The sequence below is a fragment of the Bos indicus x Bos taurus genome, chromosome 15, assembly GCF_003369695.1.
Source record: "Bos indicus x Bos taurus breed Angus x Brahman F1 hybrid chromosome 15, Bos_hybrid_MaternalHap_v2.0, whole genome shotgun sequence".
NCBI lineage: Eukaryota > Metazoa > Chordata > Mammalia > Artiodactyla > Bovidae > Bos > Bos indicus x Bos taurus.
The window spans coordinates 68,175,754-68,198,688 of record NC_040090.1 but is presented as its reverse complement, the minus strand read 5'-3'; the positions used below and the strand labels follow the sequence as shown (position 1 = coordinate 68,198,688).

The window sequence follows — 22,935 nt, the reverse complement described above, 5'->3', positions numbered from 1 at the left end:
CAATATTGATTCTTCCAATCCATACACCAGAAACATGGTGTATCTCTCTATCTGAGTCATCTTTTATTTCTTTCATCAGAATCTTGTAGTTTTCAGAGTATAGGTCTTTTACCTTTTTAGATTGGCTTATTCCTAGGTATTCTTTTACTTTTTTTGTGGTGATAAATAAAATTGTTTCCTTAATTTCTCTTTCTGATCTTTCTTTGTTAGTGTATAGATATGCATACAAGAGATTTCTGTGCAGTAATTTTGTATCCTGCATCTTTATCAAATTCTAGTAAATGAATTAGTTCTAGTAGTTATCTGGTGGCATCTTTTAGGATTTTCTGTGCATAGTACCATGTCATCTGCAAACAGTGAATTTTACTTCTTTTCCACTTTCAGTTCAGTTCAGTCATTCAGTCATATCTGACTCTTTGCAACCCTGTGGACTGTAGCATGCTAGGCTTCTCTGTCCTTTACCATCTCCCAGAGCTTGCTCAAACTCAGGACCGTTGAGTCAGTGATGCCATCTAACCATCTCATCCTCTCTCATCCCCTTCTCCTCCTGCCTTCAATCTTTCCCAGCATCAGGATCTTTTCTAATGAGTCAGCCCTTCGCATCAGGTGACCAAAGTATTGAAGCTTTCAATTTCAATTTCTTTATTTCTTTTTCTTTGATAGCTGTAACCAGGACTTCTAATACTATGTTGAATAAACATGGTAAAGTGGACATACTCGTTGTGTTCCTGATCTTACTGAAAATGCTTTCTACTTTTCACCTCTGAGTATGATGTTATCTGTAGGTTTGTCCTATATGGCCTTTATTATTTTGAGGCAGGTTACCTCTAAGCCCACTTTTGGAGAGGTTTTTTTTTCCTTAATCATAAAAGTGTGTTGAATTTTGTCAAAAATTTGTTTCGCATCTATCGAGATAATCATGTGGTTTTTATTCTTAAGCCTATTAATACAGTGTATCACATTGACTGATTTGTGTATATCAAGTAATCCTTACCTTGGATAAATCCCATTTGATCATGATGTATTAATCTTGTAATGTATTGTTGGATTATGTTTGCTAGAAGTTTGTTGAGGATTTTTGCATCTGTGTTCATCAGTGATATTGACATGTAATTTTGGATTTTTTTGTGAGATCTTTGGTTTGATATCAGAGTGATGGTGGCCTTTTAGGTGAGTTTTGGAGTGTTCCTTCCTCTAATTTCCCGAGTTTCAGAAGAGTCGGTTTTGTCTCTTCTCTAAATGTTGGATAGAATTTGCCATACTTTCATTTTCAATTCTTTCAATTGATCTGTTCATATTTTCTGTTTCTTCATGGTTCAGTCTTGGAAGGTTGTATCTTTCTAAGAACTTGTTCATTTTTTTTCTAGATTGTCCATTTTCTTGACCTATAGTTGCCTACAGTAATCTTCTGATCCTTTGCATTTCTGTGGTGTCAGTTGTAATTTCTCTGTTTTCTTTTTTAATTTTATTGATTTGAGTCCTTTCTCTTTTTTTCTTGATAATTACATCACTAATTTTGTATTACTTGATAATTACAAGGGCCTGGCTAAAGGTTTGTCAATTTTGTTTATCTTCCCAAAGAACCAGCTTTTAGTTTAAATGATTTTTGCTATTGTTTACTTCATTTCTGTTTCATTTATTTCTGCTCTGATTTTTATAATTTTTTTATTTCTATTAACTTTGGATTTTTTCTTCTTTATCTGGTTGCTCTAGGTATAAGATTAATTGTTTGAGATTTTTCTTGTTTCTCTTGGTAGGATTGAATTGCTGTAAGCTTCCCTCTTAGGACTGCTTTGCTGTATCCCATAGGTTTTGGGTTGTTGTATTGTTGTTGTTGTTGTTGTTTTTCTGTATATTTTTTGGTTTCCTCTGATTTCTTCAGTGATCTCTTGGTTATTTAGTAGCATATTGTTTGGCCTCCATGTGTTTGTGTTTTTGACATTTTTTTTTCTTGTAATTGATTTCTAGTCTCATAGTGTTGTGGTTAGAAAAGATGCTTGATATGATTTCAGTTTTCTTAAATATTCAAGGGGCCTTCTCCTGATGTGGTAACCTCTCCTCTTCTTCAGCCACTCCCCCACCCCCACTCCACCACCCCAAGATTATGGATTCCATCTTGTTTCCTCTTTTGTTTTACGTCTCTTTCTCTCCATCCTATCTGGTCATTTGGGGATCTTTTCTTGTCTTTTAATGTATCCAGGATCCTCTGCTAATGTTCAGCATGTGGTGTGTTCAAATTGTTTCATTTGTAGATGTGATTAGTGATGTGCTTGTGGGAAGAAGTGAACCTCAGGTCCTTCTGTTCCAGCATCTTGACTGGTCTCATCTCCTTATATGTTCTTTATGTTATATCTGAAGTCATTTTTTTCCCTCTATGTGTGTACCTTTCTTGGCTTTAATTTATTTTGAGGCATACCCTGACTACTCTTTTTTTTTTTTTTTTTTAAACTTTACAATATTGTATTGGTTTTGCCATATATCAACATGAATCCGACACAGGTATACACGTGTTCCCCATCCTGAACCCTCCTCCCTCCTCCCTCCCCATACCATCCCTCTGGGTCATCCCAGTGCACCAGCCCCAAGCATCCAGTATCGTGCATCAAACCTGGACTGGTGACTCATTTCATACATGATAGTATACGTGTTTCAATGCCATTCTCCCAAATCATCCCACCCTCTCCCTCTCCCACAGAGTCCATAAGACTGTTCTATACATCCGTGTCTCTTTTGCTATCTCGTATACAGGGTTATTGTTACCATCCTTCTAAATTCCATATATATGCGTTAGTATACTGTATTGGTGTTTTTCTTTCTGGCTTACTTCACTCTGTATAATAGGCTCCAGTTTCATCCACCTCATTAGAACTGATTCAAATGTTTTCTTTTTAATGGCTGAGTAATACTCCATTGTGTATATGTACCACAGCTTTCTCATCCATTCATCTGCTGATGGACATCTAGGTTGCTTCCATGTCCTGGCTGTTATAAACAGTGCTGCGATGAACATTGGGGTACACGTATCTCTTTCAATTTTGGTTTCCTCAGTGTGTATGCCCAGCAGTGGGATTGCTGGGTCATAAGGCAGTTCTATTTCCAGTTTTTTAAGGAATTTCCACACTGTTCTCCATAGTGGCTGTACTAGTTTGCATTCCCACCAACAGTGTAAGAGGGTTCCCTTTTCTCCACACCCTCTCCAGCATTTATTGCTTGTAGACTTTTGGATCGCAGCCTTCTGACTGGCGTGAAATGGTACCTCATAGTGGTTTTGATGTGCATTTCTCTGATAATGAGTGATGTTGAGCATCTTTTCATGTGTTTGTTAGCCATCTGTATGTCTTCTTTGGAGAAATGTCTATTAGTTCTTTGGCCCATTTTTTGATTGGGTCGTTTATTTTTCTGCAATTGAGCTGTAGGAGTTGCTTGTATATTTTTGAGATTAGTTGTTTGTCAGTTGCTTCATTTGCTATTATTTTCTCCCATTCTGAAGGCTGTCTTTTCACCTTGCTTATAGTTTCCTTTGTTGTGCAGAAGCTTTTAATTTTAATTAGGTCCCATTTGTTTATTTTTGCTTTTATTTCTAATATTCTGGGAGATGGGTCATAGAGGATCCTGCTGTGATGTATGTCGGAGAGTGTTTTGCCTATGTTCTCCTCTAGGAGTTTTATAGTTTCTGATCTTACTTTTAGATCTTTGATCCATTTTGAGTTTATTTTTGTGTATCGTGTTAGAAAGTGTTCTAGTTTCATTCTTTTACAAGTGGTTGACCAGTTTTCCCAGCACCACTTGTTAAAGAGATTGTCTTTAATCCATTGTATATTCTTGCCTCCTTTGTCAAAGATAAGGTGTCCATAGGTGTGTGGATTTATCTCTGGGCTTTCTGTTTTGTTCTATTGATCTATATTTCTGTCTTTGTGCCAGTATCATACTGTCTTGATGACTGTGGCTTTGTAGTAGAGCCTGAAGTCAGGTAGGTTGATTCCTCCAGTTGCATTCTTCTTTCTCAAGCTTGCTTTGGCTATTTGAGGTTTTTTGTATTTCCATACAAATTGTGAAATTATTTGTTCTAGCTCTGTGAAGAATACCGTTGGTAGCTTGACAGGGATTGCATTGAATCTATAAATTGCTTTGGGTAGTATACTCATTTTCTCTATATTGATTCTTCCAATCCATGAACATGGTATATTTCTCCATCTATTTGTGTCCTCTTTGATTTCTTTCATCAGTGTTTTATAGTTTTCTATATATAGGTCTCTAGTTTCTTTAGGTAGATATATTCCTAAGTATTTTATTCTTTTCATTGCAATGGTGAATGGAATTGTTTCCTTAATTTCTCTTTCTATTTTCTCATTATTAGTGTATAGGAATGCAAGGGATTTCTGTGTGTTGATTTTATATCCTGCAACTTTACTATATTCATTGATTAACTCTAGTAATTTTCTGGTGGAGTCTTTAGGGTTTTCTATGTAGAGGATCATGTCATCTGCAAACAGTGAGAGTTTTACTTCTTCTTTTCCAATTTGGATTCCTTTTATTTCTTTTTCTGCTTTGATTGCTGTGGCCAAAACTTCCAAAACTATGTTGAAAAGTCATGGTGAAAGTGGGCACCCTTGTCTTGTTCCTGACTTTAGGGGAAATGCTTTCAATTTTTCACCATTAAGGATAATGTTTGCTGTGGGTTTGTCATATATAGCTTTTATTATGTTGAGGTATGTTCCTTCTATGCCTGCTTTCTGGAGAGTTTTTATCATAAATGGGTGTTGAATTTTGTCAAAGGCTTTCTCTGCATCTACTGAGATAATCATATGGTTTTTATTTTTCAATTTGTTAATGTGGTGTATAACATTGATTGATTTGCAGATATTGAAGAATCCTTGCATCCCTGGGTAAAGCCCACTTGGTCATGGTGTATGATCTTTTTAATGTGTTGTTGGATTCTGATTGCTAGAATTTTGTTAAGGATTTTTGTATCTATGTTCATCAGTGATATTGGCCTGTAGTTTTCTTTTTTTGTGGCATCTTTGTCAGGTTTTGGTATTAGGGTGATGGTGGCCTCATAGAATGAGTTTGGAAGTTTACCTTCCTCTGCAATTTTCTGGAAGAGTTTGAATAGGATAGGTGTTAGCTCTTCTCTAAATTTTTGGTAGAATTCAGCTGTGAAGCCGTCTGAAACTGTAATCAGAAATCTTCCAGCAAACAAAAGCCCAGGTCCTGACTACTCTTTGTAGAAATCCAACTCGGTTTTCATCCTGGTGTGTGAGATTGTCTCCTGATATTACATTTAGAAATAATTCTCTCCTTTTTTTCATTTTTATGTAACTCTATAATAGTGATAAATACTATTTTGATAAAATGTAATATTTGTTATATTTATCTCCTCTTATCCTCATTCTCTTAGATTCCAGTTTTTTTTAGGGTCATTCTATTTTTTATTTCTTTTTGTTTTAAATATTTATTTTTAAAATTTGTGCTGAGTGTTGCAGCAGTCTTTGATCTTCATTGAGGCATGCAAACTCTGAATTGCAGCATGCAAAGTCTTAGTTATGGTGTGCAGTATTTTTAGTTGCGGCATGTGAACTCTTAGCTACAGCACGTGAGATCTAGTTCCCTGACAGGGATCAAATTTGGGCCCTCTGCATTGCGAATCTAGAGTATTAGTTAGTGGAGCACCATGGAATTTCCCAGTTGTTTCTTTTTGTTTTTCTTTTCTCATTATTGCAAAACTGTGCCTTACATATATAGGCACTCAAATATATGTTGAATTTTAAATGCACTTATGATTTTTATATGTTCAAAGAATAATGTACAATACTGTAGTAGCAGTTATAACCACATGAAAAATATAACTGACATTTAATTTTGCAATTGAATTTCAGTAGAAGATGGTGGTTTAAGCTGGCTAAGGAAGTCTTATCAAAGAATGAAAGAACAAGCTGAGAAACAAAATAGAAATTTTGAGGACATTGTAGCTGAAAGATACGGGGTAAGTCTTGGTATTTAGGAGATAAATATTATTTTCAAAGGTATATGGAAATTGACTTTAACTTTGTTAGTGTTTTGTGCTAGGATACCTTTTTTAATTGACTCTATATTAAATTTCATTTCTAACTGTCTTCAACTGCTGAAGCTGTGTTTTGCATTTCATTTTTAGATAAACCTGTGCAGCATATTTAAATATAAAATTTAATGAATATGAAACTTAAGTAAGGACAGTTTAAGAATGTATGTTTTTAATGTAAAAGTAGCATTTTCTTGTTGTGAAGAAATTTCAATAGTATAGGAAAGCCTCCATAGAATATCTTTTGATATAAGTACTGTTTGTTTTTGCTTTTAGAAAGTGATATTTATTCATTTTTCTTCCAGTTTTATTGAGATATACTTGACATACAGTACTGCATAAGTTGAAGTTATGCAACATGATCTGACTTAAAACATGGCATGATTACTGTGTATGTGTGTGCGTGTGTGTGTATAAAACAATGGAATAATGAAGCAATATATTTTAGAACCAGCTCCCCCATTCACAATGTGTGAATAATCTTTCTGTTTCAGTAGCTGTTGATGTCCTGTTTTTTAAAATTTCAGTAGAAAGAGGTTTAGAAAGGAGTAAACAAAAAGTGAGAGAATTATTATTGGCAGAGACATTACTTTGCCAGCAAAGGTCTGTCTAGTCAACGCTATGGTTTTTCCAGTAGTCATGTATGGATGTGAGAGTTGGACTGTGAAGAAAGCTGAGCACCGAAGAATTGATGCTTTTGAACTGTGGTGTTGGAGAAGACTCTTGAGAGTCCCTTGGACTGCAAGGAGATACAACCAGTCCATTCTAAAGGAGATCAGTCCTGGGTGTTCTTTGGAAGGAATGATGCTAAAGCTGAAACTCCAGTACTTTGGCCACCTCATGCAAAGAGTTGACATCAGAAGAGACTCTGATGCTGGGAGGGATTGGGGGCAGGAGGAGAAGGGGACGACAGATGATGAGATAGCTGGATGGCATCACCGACTTGATGGATGTGAGTTTGATTGAACTCCGGGAGTTGGTGATGGACAGGGAGGCCTGGCGTGCTGCGATTCATGGGGTCGCCACGACTCGGACACGACTGAGCGACTGAACTGAACTGAAGAGAATATATGTTAATATTTTGATATATATATATATAATTTTTTCCTCATTATTATATAATTTTAAAATACACTGTGTTACAAAAGTAGGCTTATGGACTGGGCTTCCCTGGAGGTTCAGTGGTAAAGAATCTGCCTGCCAATGCAGAAAACCTAAGACACGCAAGTTTGATCCATGGATTAGGCAAATCCCTTGGAGCAGGAGATCGCAACCCACTCTATTATTCTTGCCTGGAAAACTTCTATGAACAGAGGAACCTGGAGAGCTTCAGTTCTGGGATCACAAAGAGTCTGACAACAGACATAGCATAAACTTACAGTTTACATTGTTTGTTTCACTTGCACAAGCAGACATAGTTGGATGCCAGTAAATACATACATTTTAATGATATCTTAATATTTATAAATATATTTATATGGTGGAGGTGATGGAATGCCAGCCTAGCTATGTAAAATCCTAAAAGTTGATGCTTTTAGGATTAAAAGATGCTTTTAGATTAAAGTGCTGCACTTAATATGCCAGCAAATTTGGTTCTTCTGCAGTGGTTAAGAACTGGAGAAGATCAATTTTCATTCCAATCCCAAAGAAGGGCAATGCCAAGGAATGTTCAAACTACCGTACAGTTGTGCTCATTTTACATGCTAGCAAGGAATACTCAGAATCCTTCAAGCTAGGGTTCAACATACATAAACCAAGAACTTCTCAATATATCAGCTGTACTTAGAAAAGGCAGAAGAACCAGATTACCAAATTGCCAACAGTCACTGGATCATAGGAAAAGCAAGAGAGTTTCAGAAAAATATCTACTTCTCCTTCACTGACTACACTGAAGCCTTTGACTGTGTGGATCAAAACAAACTATGGAAAATTCTTAAAGAAATGGAAGTACCAGACCACCTTACCTGCCTCCTGAGAAACCAGTATGCAGGTCAAGAAGCAAGTTAGAACCAGACTTAGAAAAACAGACTGATTCCAAATTGGGAAAGGAGTACATCAAGTCTATATGTTGTTACCCCGGTTTTTTAACTTAAATGCAGAGTACATCATGTGAAATATCTGAATAGATGAGTCACAAGCTGAAATCAAGATTGCTGGGAGAAGTATCAACAACCTCAGACATGCAGATGATACCACCCTGATGGCAGAAAGCAAAGAGGGAAGAGAAACTTGATGAAGATGAAAGAGCAGAGTGAAAAATCTAGCTTAAACTCAGCATTCAAAAAACTAAGATCATGGCATCAGTTCATGGCAAATAGATGGGGAAAAAATGAAACCAGTGACAGACTTTATTTTCTTGGGCTCCTAAATCTCTGTGGAAGGTGACTGATGCTTGTTCTTTGGAAGAAAAGTTATGACAAACCTAGACAGTGTATTAAAAAGCAGAGACATTACTTTGCTGACAAAGATCCATATATCAGACCTATGGTTTTTCCAGTAGTCAAGTATGGATGTGACAATTGGACCATAAAAAAGGCTGAGTGCTGAAGAATTGGTAGTTTTGAACCATGGTGCTAGAGAATACACTTAAGAGTCTTTTGGACTGAAGAGAGTCAAAACAGTCCATCCTAAGGGAAGTCATCCTTGAATATTCTTTGGAAGGACTGGTGCTGAAGCTGAAGCTTCAGTATCTTAACTACCTGATGCAAAGTTCTGACTCTTTGAAAAAGACCCTGATGCTGGGAAAGGCAGGAGGAGAAAGGGACGACAGACGATAACATGGTTAGATGGCATCACCTATTCAATGGATATGAGTTTGGGCAAACTCTGGGAGATGGTGAAGGACAGAGAAGTCTGGTGTTCTGCAGTCCGTGGGTTGCAAAGAGTTGGACATGACTTAGCGACTGAACAACAACCCATTATTTATTTATGTTAGTGGAGAGATGTTTATATGTTTTTATTTTTTCCCTGTTAAACAGCACTGTGATGACCATCTTTTCCAATGAATGTTGTGTACTTACCTGGTTATTTTCTTAAAAGAATTACTATAAGTGGAATTGCCAATTAAAGGATATGGATACTTGCAGTGAGATTTACATTGCAAAATTTCTCTGTAGAAGGATTGAAGGAATTACACTCAATAAAATTACTTTTTTTCCTATGATTTTCAATAGTAGTATTATGTTTTCTAGTCTATGCTGCTGTGATTGGTAAGCAGATTTTTTTTCTTTGCCTTTATTTTTATCATTTGTTCACTAATCAAGTGGATTCTTTTTTTCATGTATTTTTTGCCATTTGATTTGATTAATTGTAGTATTTACTCATTTGGGGATATTGACTTAAGACCTTTTAATAAATCTTCCTGTTAGTTTCATGTTTTCTTTGTACTTATATTTGCTATGGTGCTGCTGCTGCTAAGTCGCTTCATTCATGTCCGACTCTGTGTGACCCCATAGACAGCAGCCTATGAGGCTCCCCCATCCCTGGGATTCTCCAGGCAAGAACACTGGAGTGGGTTGCCATTTTCTTCTCCAATGCATGAAAGTGAAAGGTGAAAGTGAAGACGCTCAGTCGTGTCTGACTCTTAGCGACCCCATGGACTGCAGTCACATCCATACATGACTATTGGAAAAACTGGACTACTGGAAAAACCATACCCTTGACTAAATGGACCTTTGTTGACAAAATTTTATCTCTGCTTTCTAATATGCTGTCTAGGTTGGTCATAACTTTCCTTCCAAGGAGAAAGCGTCTTTTAATTTCATGGCTGCAGTCACCATCTGCAGTGATTTTGGACAGTATGAAAGGCAAAAAGATTTGACACTGAAAGATGAACTCCCCACGTCAGTAGATGCCCAATATACTACTGGGGAAGAGTGGAGAAAGAGCTCCAGAAGGAATAAAGAGGCTGAACCAAAGCAGAAACAATACCCAGCTGTCAGTGTGTCTTGTGGTGAAAGTAAAAGCTGATGCTTTAAATAACAATATTGCATTGGAATGTTAGGTCCATGAATCAAGGTAAATTGGAAGTGGTCAAACAGGAGATCACAAGAGTGAACATCAAAATTTTAGCAATCAGTGAACTAAAATGGTCTGGAATGGGTGAATTTAATTCAGATGACCTTTATATCTACTACTGAGGACAAATCTCTTAGAAGAAAGGGAGTAGCCCTCACAGTCAATAAAAGAGTCCGAAATGTAGTACTTGGTTGTAGTCTCAAAAACAACAGAATGATCTCTGTTTGTTTCCAAGGCAAACCATTCAGTGTCACAGTAATCCTAGTCTATGCCCCCAACCACTAGTGCTGAAGAAGCTGAAGTTGAGCGGTTCTATGAAGACCTACAAGACCTTCTAGAACTAACACCCAAAAAAGATGTCCTTTTCATCATAGGGGACTGGAATGCAAATGAAGGAAGTCAAGAGATACCTGACATAACAGGCAGGTTTGGCCTTGTAGTACAAAATGAAGCAAGCAAAGGATAACAGAGTTTTGCCAAGAGAATGCGCTGGTCATAGCAAACACCCTCTTCCAACAACACAAGAGATGGTGGACATGTGGTGGACGTCACCAGATGGTCAGTACCAAAATCAGAGTGATTATATTCTTGGAATGGAAGATGGAGTCAGCAAAAACTGACTGGTTCAGATCATGAACTCCTTGTTGCAAAATTCAGACTTAAATTGAGGAAAGTAGGGAAATCCACTAGGCCATGGGTGTATGACCTAAATCAAATCCCTTATGAGTATACAGTGGAAGTGACAAATAGACTCAACGGACTAGATCTGATAGAGTGCCTGAAGAACTATGGACAGAGATTTGTAACATAGTACAGGTGGCAGGGATCAAAACCATCCCCAAAAAAAAGAAATGCAAAAAGGCAAAATGATTGAGGAGGCCTTACAAATAGCTGAGAAAAGAAGAGAAGTGAAAGGCAAAGGAGAAAAGGGAAGGTATACCTAATCTGAATTCAGAGTCCCAAAGAATAGCGAGGAGAGATAAGGAAATCTTCCTAAGTGAACAATGCAAAGAATTAGAGGAAAACGGTAGAAGGGAAAGACTAGAGATCTCTTCAAGAAAATTAGAGATACCATGTTTTTCCAGTAGTCATGTATGGATGTGAGAGTTGGACTATAAAGAAAGCTGAGCACTGAAAAATTGATGCTTTTGAACTGTGGTGTTGGAGAAGACTCTTGACAGTCCCTTGGACTGTGAGGAGATGAAGCCAGTCAATCCGAAAGGAAATCAACCCGGAATATTCATTGGAAGGGCTGATGCTGAAGCTGAAGCTGTAATACTTTGGCCACCTGATGTGAAGGACAGACTCATTAGAAAAAACCTTGATGGTGGGAAAGATTGAAGGCAGCAGGAGAAGGGCACGATAGAGGACGAGATAGTTGGATGGCATTACCGACTCAGTGGACATGAGTTTGAGCAAGGTCCAGGGGATGGTGAAGTACAGGGATGCCTGGCATGCTGCAGTTCTGGGGTCACAAAGAATCAGACAAGACTGAGTGACTGAATAACAATATTGAATTTTCTCATCCTAAAATACTGGTTATTCGTCAGTTCAAATTTTCATTTATTCTTTTCAGTGCATTTCTCCATTTGTTGTTACATATATATCCTTATCCTCAGTATATTTTTTATTTTTTTCAAGTGTATGTTGAATCTTTCTTCCTTTATGTTTTCTGACTTGACTGGTATTAGTCTGCCCATTTTTTTTTAACTCTTGTCATTACATCTATAGCTCTTTTAAACTGGCTTATCTGGGAAAATAGTTACATGGAAATGTTGATTACTTTTTCCTGCTCAGTGTTACAATATTTAGACTTTCTTGTATTCTTGAAATAGAATTTCAGGACTTAGATATAGACACCTTTCTTCTGTGTTTAAGTGCATTTAAGATGAAGATTGTCATGTTTAAAAAGTATCTTTGCATTCACAGTTTATTGAAAGGTGCTTTTTTGTTAATTTGCTTTTAAATTAGGAGTGGGTATCTAATTTTTATGAAATAACTGTTTTGATATCCTTTGAGATAAAATTATTTTTTTTCTTTTGTTAATGAGATGAATTGAACATATTTTCTATCTTCAGGCCATTCTTGGATTCTTTAACTCCTATTTGATCATGGCATTTACTTCAATATACTACTGAATTAAATTTGTTAATATTTCATTTTGCATTTATATCTTTATATATATATATTATCTTTATTTTTCTTTTTATCTTTTAAGGGTTATTGTAAGTTTATTTTTGAAACTTTGAAGTTTTATATAATTTCTTAATTCTCTGGAACAGTTAAGAATCAAAGAGTTAGGCATTTTGACATAATGGTTAAAAACATTCACTGTGTAGTTAAATAGTCTTGAATTTCAATATGAGGTTTGTTACTCTTGCTGTGTGATCTTAAGCTTCATTTTTATTTTTCATTTTAAAGACACGATTATTAGGATCATTCTCATAGAATTGTTGTGAGCACTAATAATAATTTGAATGCTTTTCATCTGCCAGCTACTGTTGTATTACATCATGTATAATTAAATTTATTTAATAGCCACAATTGTACTATTATATTTATTTAGTAAATGGGGAAACTGAAGCAGAGTTTAAATAACCAAGATTATGAAATTCATGAATAAATTTGAACCTAGACATTCTATGTAGACCCCATTTAAATGATCCAAAAGTGTAGTACAATAAGCACTGGATAAATTGTGTCAGCTACTGTTTTTGTTGTTTTTGTTATTACCATATTTTATTGAATTTTAGAAGCCACTGATTATAAAGACATCGTTAATTTATGTATCAGCAAGAAAGAAAAAAGTTGCCTATGAGACAATGCTTAAATTGTGAAAATATCCCCCTTTACTGCCATCATTTTCATTCTGTTCATGTTGTCATTAAATTTAAGAAACATGTTAAGCCTAGATTTTTAAAATAATTTGATAAAATATAATGGATTATCCCTGCCTCGTCTTAAGGTAATGACTTTCCATCTCAACTCTCAGATTTTATGGAAAGATTTTAAAGTTTTAATTACAGTTTACTATAAGTTTAAAAAATATGCATGTTATCCTTGACAGTTGTATTCTTCACAACTATAAGAACAGTTATTTAGACTTAACCATTACATTTGCCATTTAGTTTATGACCTGAATTCCTTTTTTCAAAGATACCTGCCCTAATTCATTTACGGTTTGGCTTAATGATTCTGAGTAATTTCTCCCCTAGAATTAGTAAGTAATGTACTTTCTGATATGTTGCATTTCGGAAAATGCCTTTCTTCTGTACATGTCAAGGAAAGATAATTTGACTGAATTGAATTCTTTATTTAGAATTATTACCTTAGAATTATTTTTCAAAATTTCATCTTGACTTCATTATCTTCTAGCACTTAGTAAAAAGTTGTTAACAGTCTTAACTTCCTTTCCTTTGTTGGCAGAATGTTGTTTACCTAACTCCCGTTTGTTTACTTGTTCACATTCACTCCTTCCTCTGATCTGATCTTTGTGAAAAATTTATTTTCTGCATGAATTTTGAGACTCAGGAATTAGGATTTTTTAATGTATGAGTTTCTGTATGCTTCACTTTCTTCCTTCCCCCTGTTGGATGAGACCTTTGGATCTAGAAAATTAGCTGGGGCAATTTTTCTGTTAGTGCTTCTACTGTCTTTGGTTTTTCCTTCTGAAAGTATATGCATGTCTGTAGAACTACATGTCCATGTGTCTTTGCGCTATAACTTATGTTTGTTTACCATCTTTTCCCGAGTATAGCAAATTCCTAGGCTAGTGTTGAGTTCGCAGATTCGGATTCAATACTTTCTGTCATTCTACTCACTACCTGCCTATCTTAGAACATAGTTTTCTTTGTCTTTCTTGCTCTTGAACTGCTCTTCTTTTCATAAGAGTCTGTTTTGTTTTAGCAGTTACATCTTGAATCTCACTGATAGTAGGAAATACCTTTTAAAATATTATGTTTTTACTGATTTCTGAATTCTGTTTTGTTTTAATGCTGGGTATTTGGTCTAAATGGCTTCTTTTGAGCTCCCAGAATTTTTTTTATTATTTGGTAATTTTTCTTGGATTATTCATGTTTTTTAAAATACTCATTTTATAGTGATGTGTTTCTTTGCTCCAGCTACCACAACACAGTTCCACAGACTGGGTGACTTAAACAACAGCAATTTATTTTCTTACAGTTAAGGAGAATCGAAGTTCAAGATCAAGATGTTAGAGGGTTTGGTTTCTTCTGAGGCCTTTCTTTTTAGTTCATAAGTATCTGCCTCCTAGCTCTGTCCTCACATGGGGTTTTCTCTGTGTGTACTTATCTCTTTGTGTGTCCACATTCTTCTGATTACAAGGATAGCAGTCATACTGGATTAAAGCATAACCAAGTGACCTCATTTTAACTTAATCAGCTCTTTAAAGATCCTTTCTACAAATGTCACATTCTGAGGTTCTGTGGGTTAGGGGTTTGACATATGACTTTGGAGGGGGTACATATTTCAGCCTATGTCATTTAGGATGATTGTATAGGTCTTTCATTCCCCCTTTTTAGGTTTTTCTTTCATTGTACTACATGACATGTATCATGACACAGTGGCATGTGGAGTACAAATCATTGAGCCATTTTTAATTTTTAATATCTTGTTGAATTTTTCCTCCTTTCTAGTCAATGGAAGTATTTCAGTTGAAATTAAAAGAAGCTGAAAAAGCTGCATTTACAAAAGAAGATGGTAGACGAGAACGATGGAAGAAACCAACAGACTCAGATAGAGCACACAGTAGTCAAGAAAGTGGAAAATCAGACTTGGTAAAATATAGTAAAAGTTCAAGAGGTAGATATAATACAACAGATATTGCAAACAGTATCACTAAAGATAAGTTTAGTCGTGATGAAAAAGATGGTAGATCTGTGTTTTCAGAAACATATAGAAGAGAACCCAGTCCAAGGAAAAATCAAGAATTTTCTTCTCATGTAAATTTAAAAGCTAAATTCTTAAGACCCTCTGATGATGAAGAAGTGTCATTTCATAGCAAGGACAGAAATTTTGAACCATCTAGTTCATCTTCAGCGGTAGTTCCTCAAGATTCTGTGCATTGTGGTTTTCAAAAATCCACAGAGAACAGTGAAGAAAGTTTATCATGCTGGAGTCGATTTGGGAGGGGAGACAGGAAACATTCAAATCAAAAGCCACTAGAAACCAGTCACAGTGTTGACCCTGGATACGTTTCAGAAGATGTGAGAGAAAAGTCACAGGAGGAAGGCTTGAGAGATGACTATATGACAAAAGAACATCTACAGGACACAAAATCTTCGCTTGCCAGGTATTCTGTCCTTTGTTTTCTAAACCAGTAAATGAATACTAAGGTCCAGTGGATTCAAGATACTGAACTGTACTTTTAGAGCATCAGTTACTGATTAGATATGTTATGATTTTGTTTCTTAAATTTGATGTAAGAGATAAGATATGCACCTTTAACAGTTCAGTAGTTTCATTTTATATATTGTATTTCATTTCAGTTTATTTAACAAAAAGCTGAAAGATGAATTCAGTAGTGAATATTTCCTCAAAATTTGTTGCTTTTTTGCAATCTATAAAGCTAAACTTATAGATTTAGCTTTAATAGTTCTTATAAATGGATACGCTACATAAAATATTTTGGTAGATTTTGTTCAGTTCAGTTCAGTTCAGTCATGTCCGACTCTTTGCGACCCCATGAACTGTGGCCTACCAGGATCCTCCATCCATGGGATTTTCCAAGCAAGAGTACTGAGATCCTTAGGGGAGAAAATTTGAGAATAAGTAGTAAGAAAAGAATTAAAGGATGGGATCTATGAACACTGTCATCAGGCAAAGAATAATTGCAGTATACTCAAAGTTTCTGAAATGTGATTGGATTGGAGCTTTTTAAATTACATTTTCCTCAAAAGTTTGAGCCAGAGTTTGTTGTGGGTGTGTCTGTGTATGGATGTGTGTTGTAAAAAGAATACATTTAAGTGGGAAAATAGGATTTGCTTTTCAGAAAATAATTTTGACGAGGGCTTTTGAAATATAGCTGTAACCCTGAAAAATGAGAAATGCTTGTACTTTTTTCTTTTTATAGGATAGTTGCAGATGCCATGGTGATGTTTTCTTCAGAGCATATGCTTGCCATTATAAATGCTTAGAGTCTTCCATTATAAATGGAAGAGTCTGTCCCTGCTGTTTGTTGCAGAGCAATGTCTTTACTGTGTTATTAACGATAATATATTCTTTGGTCATTGATGCCCAACAACTTTCATTGTAATGTCTTTATTTGATACCTATTACTGTTCTATTATGTGTTGAATTATCTGTTAATATTGAAAATGCCAGAGATACTCAGAATTCTTGTGTATCGTCATATTTATCCTGTTCTACATTTCTACACTAATAAACAATTCTGTTAGAAATTATACCCCTTCCACAACCCCGTCAAAACAACAAAAAAAGGAATGTTTGGAGTACAAATTTTAGGACCATGAACACTGCCTATTTTAAAGGTCTCTGAGATTTCAGTTATCTTCTTGAAACTTGTGAGTTTTGGTTGGAGTCCGCATACCTTCTTGGGTGCTGTCTCTTGATTGATTCTTTGTATACTGAAAAGTGAAGAGAAAATGAAAGTTTCTCAAAAACAGAGAAAAGTGATAAAAATGACAAAGATGTGCCTTTGGGTAGGCAGTAATAGAGATCTTTGGCAACTTAATCAAGAGTATTATCATTGTAAAAGAGGATTTATAAACCAGATTTCATGGACTAAATTATGACTGTGGATTATGATATAATAGAGATAGAGAGTATATGTGGGAGACATGGGTTTAACGAAGTGCCTCCCTCACTCCCATATTTTTTAAGGTGCAGAAACTTGAATATGTTTATATATTAGTGGAAAAGACAGTATCAAGTTTGAAAGAAGCTTAAAATATAGAGTGATGATAGATGGGATAATTCAGCAGGAATTCAAAGTTAGTGTATATGTATGTATGATACAGTGTACTCATGCAGGTAGGATTATCCTGAGTGCAAATGTTAAAGAAGAGGAAAGTGTGGCTGTGGATGTGGGTGATGGGAGGTAACTGTAGGAATTGCTTTTGGGGGAGGGAGTATAGTAGTTGTGGGTCTTGGGCTTGCCCTCAGGGCATGTGGAATCTTCCTGGACCAGGGATCAAACCTGTGTCCCCTGCATTGGCTGGTGATTTCCTAACCACTGAAGCACCAGAGAAGTCTCCAGTTTTTCTTCTAAAGTCTAGTCCCTCTGATATGTGTTTTGCTACTTCTTTTGATTTCCATGCCTTCAGCTTTAGTCTGTATGTGCCTCTGGGTCTGAAGTGGGTCTCCTGAAGACAGGATATATACAGTTCTGGTTTTTCTATCCATCCAGCCAGTCTGTGTCCAGCAAATGGAACCTTCCATTGTACACAGGCTCCGGATTATGCAGGTTCAGTAGCTTCATTGCATTGCCCCATAGCGTGTGGGATCTTAGTTTCCTGAGCGGGGACTGAATCCACATCCCCTGCATTGCAGGGTGTATTCTTAACCACTGCACCTCCAGGGAAGTCCCAGCAGCATACATCTTTAGCTTATCTACCTTCAAGTGGTATTATGCCACTCTTGTAAGAACTTCATAGTAGTTTATTTACATTTCTCCCCATCCTGTCCTTTCTGTTAGTATTTTCATACATTTTACTTATACTTGTTATAAACTCTTGTTATTATTTTTCTTTAAATAGTTATCTTAAAGAGACTTAAGTAATAAGAAACAAGTATATATTTACCCTTGTAGTCATCATTTCTGTTGCTCTTCCTTCCTTTGAGTTGATCCATATTTCAGTCTAGTATAATTTTTCTTCTATCTGAAGGCTTTTCTTTAACATTCTTTCAGCTTTTTATGTCTCTTCATTTCACCTTTTTTTTTTTACATTTTAAAATTTATTTTAATTGATGCATAATTATAATATTGTGGTTTTTGCCATACATTAATATGAGTCAGCCATAGGTATACATGTGTCCCCTCCTTCTGAACCCCCTGCCCACCTCCCTCCCCACCCGATCCCTCCAGGTTGTCCCAGAGCACCAGCTTTGGGTGCCCTGCTTCATACATAAAATGCGCACTGTTGTTTCTTTTACATATGGTAATGTATATGTTTCAGTGCTGTTCTCTCAAATCATCCCACCATCTCCTTCTCCCACTGAGTCCAAAAGTCTGTTCTTTTTTTGTGTGTGTGTCTGTAATTATTTTATTTTTATTTATTTATTTATTTTTTAATTTTAATTTTATTTTTTAACTTTACAATATTGTATTGGTTTTGCCAAATATCGAAATGAATCCGCCACAGGTATACATGTGTTCCCCATCCTGAACCCTCCTCCCTCCTCCATCCCCATACCATCCCTCTGGGTCATCCCAGTGCACCAGCCCCAAGCATCCAGTATCATGCATCGAACCTGGACTGGCGACTCGTTTCATATATGATAAATATATGATATTATACATATTTCAATGCCATTCTCCCAAATCATCCCACCCTTTCCCTCTCCCACAGAGTCCAAAAGACTGTTCTTTATATCTGTGTCTCATTTGCTGTCCTGTACGTAGAATTATTGGTACCATCTTTCTAGATTCCATATACATGATTAATATATGGTATTTGTCTTTCTCTCTCTGACTTCACTCTAAACAGGCTCTAGGTTCATCCACCTCATTAGAACTGACTCAAATGCATTCCTTTTTATAGCTGAGTAGTAGTCCATTGTGTATATGGACCACAACTTCCTTATCCATTCATCTGCCGATGGACATCTAGGTTGCTTCCATGTCCTAACTATTGTAAATAGTGCTACAGTGAACTTTGGGGTACATGCATCTGTTTTAATTCTGATTTCCTCAGAGTATATGCCCAAGAATGAGATTGCTGGGTTGTATGATATTTTTATTTCTAGTTTTGAAAGGAATCTCCATACTCTTCTCCATAGTGGTTATATAAGTTTGCATCAGTGTAAGAGGGTTCCCTTTTTGCCATACCCTCTCCAGCATTTATTGTTTAGAATTTTTGATGATGACCATTCTGACCCATGTGAGATGATGCCTCATTGTGATTTTGATTTGCATTTCTCTAATAATGAGTGATGTTGAGCATCTTTTCTTGTGTTTATTATCCATCTGTATGTCTTCTTTTGGAGAAGGCAATGGCACCCCACTCCAATACTCTTGCCTGGAAAATCCCATGGACGGAGGGGCCTGCTAGGCTGCAGTCCATGGGGTCGCTAAGAGTCGGACAGGACTGAGTGACTTCACTTTCACTTTTCACTTTCATGCATTGGAGAAGGAAATGGCACCCCACTCCAGTGTTCTTGCCTGGAGAATCCCAGGGATGGGGGAGCCTGGTGGGCTGCCATCTATGGAGAAATGTCTGTTTAGGTCTTTTGCTCACCTTTTGATTAAGTTGTTCATTTTTCTTGTATTGAGCTTCATGAACTGTTTGTATATTTTGGAGATTAATCCTTTCTCAGTTGTTTTGTTTGCTATTGTTTTCTCCCATTCTGAGGGCTGTCTTTTCACCTTGTTTATAGTTTCCTTAGTTGTGCAAATGCTTTTATGTTTAATTAGATCCCATTTGTTGATTTTTGTTTTTATTTCCATTATTCTGAAGTGAAAAAGATACTTTGACTTGATATAGAATTCTAGGTTGACAATTTGAAGCACTTTAAAAATATTGTTACTCTCTTCTTGCTTATGTTGTTTCTGATGAGAAATCTGCTCTTCCTTTTTTTCTCTGTGCATAAATGTCTTTTTTCCCCCCTATGGCTGCTATAAATTGTTCTTCGTTATTAGTTTTGAGCAGTTTGATTATGATATGCCTTGATGTGGTTTTCTGGTTTGGTTTTTGTACTAGGAATTCTCTAAGCTCCTTGGATTTTTAGTTTTCACTAACTTTAGTAAACTTTGACCTTTGTTTCTTCTGTCTCCCATTTATTTCAGGGACTCCAGTAATATGAATGATAGGCTATTTATGGTTGTCCTATACGTCTCCATTGTTCTTTTCTGTTCTGAAATTCTTTTTTTCTGTGTGTTTCATTTTATATAGAAGTTAGGCATTGGAAACTAGTGTTTCAATTAAATTTTTTTCTTTTGCAGTCTAATCTCTTTTAATCCTATTCAGTGTAGTTTTTATTTTGACCATTGTAATTTTCACTTGTAGAATTTAAATTCTAATCTCTTTTATGTCTGAGTTGTCTCTTACTTTTCAACCATGTGGAATAAATTTATGTTAACTTTCAATGTCCTTGTCTTCTGTTTGTTGAATCTGTGTCAGTGCTTTGATTGATAGCTTTTTCTCCTAATTAAGGGTTTTATTTTTTTTCTAGTTTGCATGTCTGACAGTCTTTAATTGGATACTAGATATTGAGAATTTTATTTTGTTCCATGGTAGATATTTTTGCGTTCATGTAAGTATTCTTGAGTTTTGTTTTGGGAGACAGTTAACTGAATTGGAAACTGGTCCTTTTGATTCCTGTTGATATATGGCAGAAGCCAACACAATATTGTAAAGCAGTTATCCTCCAATTAAAAATAAATTTAAATTAAAAAAGGAGTTTTACTTTTTCGGTTCTAGATATATTTGTATTCCTGGAAGTATTCTTAAATTTTGTTTTGGGACAAGGTTAAATTAATTTAAAACTGGTCCTTTGGACTCTTGCCCTTAATATTTGTTAGGTGGACCCAGAGCAGCATTTAGTCTAGGGTTTATTTCCCATTCATGAAAAAGGACCTTTAATACTCTACCCACTGCTTTCATAATTATGAATTTTCCTAGTTTGGCTATTGGGACCTATTCCTATTACCAGGAATGCTGAATGCTGTTCCTCTAATTCTTTGAGATGTTATTTTCACGACTACAGGTAGTTTCTGATTATTACTCAAGGGGAACTCTCTATACTTCTCTGGAATTCTTTCACTGTGCAGCTCTCCCCTCTTTAGCTGCCTTGGACTCTTAGCTATTTCTCTTTCATTGAGGAGTCCTTCATGCTCTGCGTAGGTTCACCCTCCTTGTATTGTAGTCTCAAATCTTTCTTGTGGCAGTAAGGCAAAGTTTGTTAGGAGAACTTTGTATATGCCAGGAATCTGACCTGGGCAGGAAATTTATCTTTTCTTCTTTGAGGCTTGCACACTATAGGTTCGATACATCATCTTAGCTGTAAATTAGGTTTATGTTGTCTAATTGTGGGTTGTCATTGCAAAAGAGCACGTGGTCACTATTTTTATTCTTCAAATGTAGGTAAATGTAATTTTCTGATTATAGTTTCTTAGATTATCAGTAAGTTATCCATTGAATAAGAAGAATTTCTCTAGATGTGTAGAATTATGACCTGATTACAGTGTTAATTTTTGTTTCTTTTTTTAGAATAAGTATGGGAATATTAGGGGCTTCCCTAATAGCTCAGTTGGTAAAGAATCTGCCTGCAGTGTGAGAGATCTGGGTTCATCCCTGGGTTGGGAAGATCCCCTGGAGAAGGGAAAGGCTATCCATTCCAGTGTTCTGGCCTGGAGAATTCCACGGTCTGTATAGTCCATGGGATCCCAAAGATTTGGACACAACTGAGTGACTTTTACTTCACTTCACAGGAATATTAAGTTATGATGAATATTACTTTTATTATTTTTCTCACTGCTACTGGGTCTTTGGTCAGGTATAGGTCTTTGGTCACTGCCATTGGCCATGATGGCATTGTAACACAGTATCTTTAAGTAGTGATTTTTAGGGAAGCATTGAGGCTTTTATATTTATTATTTCTGTTTGTGTTGATTGCTTTGTGAAGGTCATTTGAAATAACATTTGAATCTTGGTGTTGTTATTTACAACAGCTTACTTGTTGTTAATATGTACTTATATTTCATATACTCTTTGTCTGTCCTGTTCAAACAGAAGTAGTCCAGGGGATGAGTCTATCCACGTCTTGAGTGTTGATGAGAAGAACAAGTTAGGAGCCAAAATTATCAAGGCAGAGATGATGGGAAATATGGTAAGGCTTATATTTTGTTCTTTTGGAGAATAATTACTAAATATTTAACTTCTTACAAGTAATTTTGGCAGTTCCTAAGCTATGGGGATGTAGCATCTTTTGACAATAATGCTGCTTATTTATTCTTTGAAGAGAGTTCTGAGCACTCTTAAGAACAGTATTGTCTACTTCTAAGTAAACTAGTCAAATTTTTGAAATTTATGATTTTAGGGAACTAAGTGCTTTTAAATTTTCTTTTTAAGTTGGATATTTGCTTTATTCTTCTTTTTATAACTTACTGAACATATTTGAGGGAAATACAGAAATGTCACTGTCTTCCTTCACTTTTCAGTCATATTTTATTAATAATGTGTTACTTTCTTAAATTCCCTTACTTAGGAACTTTAAAATTGAGCTACTAAAAAGAATGGTTAATTAATTTTTTCAAAATTTTAGGCAACATGTTTGTGCCTGACTGGGTTACATGCTTTGTGTAGCTCACTTAATTCCCATGATAATGTTGTGATTTGAGACTTAACCTGAGAATTGAATAAAAATGAAATTATTTGGTAAGAGTGGCATCTATCTATTTATTATTATCACATTTCTCTTATACAAAATACATGTTACACTGCACATGGCAGAATGGCAAAGTCAGACAGCTTTCTGTGTCCTGAAAAAATTGATTCTTTTGTGGTCATATGTATATAAACATCTCAAATCCAAATAAAAGTCATCTTAAGTAGTCTTCTGTTTTGTTGCACTATCTATGTGACACTCTGTAGTAGAACAAAAAGTGAACAAACCTGATACTTCTATTTTTATCAGTGTGTATCTCTAATAAAAATCATATC

General features: G+C 35.8%; 1 protein-coding gene across 3 annotated transcripts in view; it reads left to right on the top strand.

Annotated features, from left to right (window-relative positions):
* Window positions 1–22,935, top strand: part of CWF19L2 (CWF19 like cell cycle control factor 2) — a 144,512-nt gene that overhangs the window by 51,193 nt on the left and 70,384 nt on the right. For 2 of the 3 annotated variants that reach the window (XM_027563861.1, XM_027563859.1), the window contains exons 7-9: window positions 5,877–5,983; window positions 14,731–15,386; window positions 22,006–22,102. In XM_027563861.1, coding sequence (XP_027419662.1) covers window positions 5,877–5,983; window positions 14,731–15,386; window positions 22,006–22,102 — 860 coding nt within the window. The remainder of the gene's footprint in view (window positions 1–5,876; window positions 5,984–14,730; window positions 15,387–22,005; window positions 22,103–22,935) is intronic. The other variant, XM_027563860.1, reaches the window with a different exon arrangement.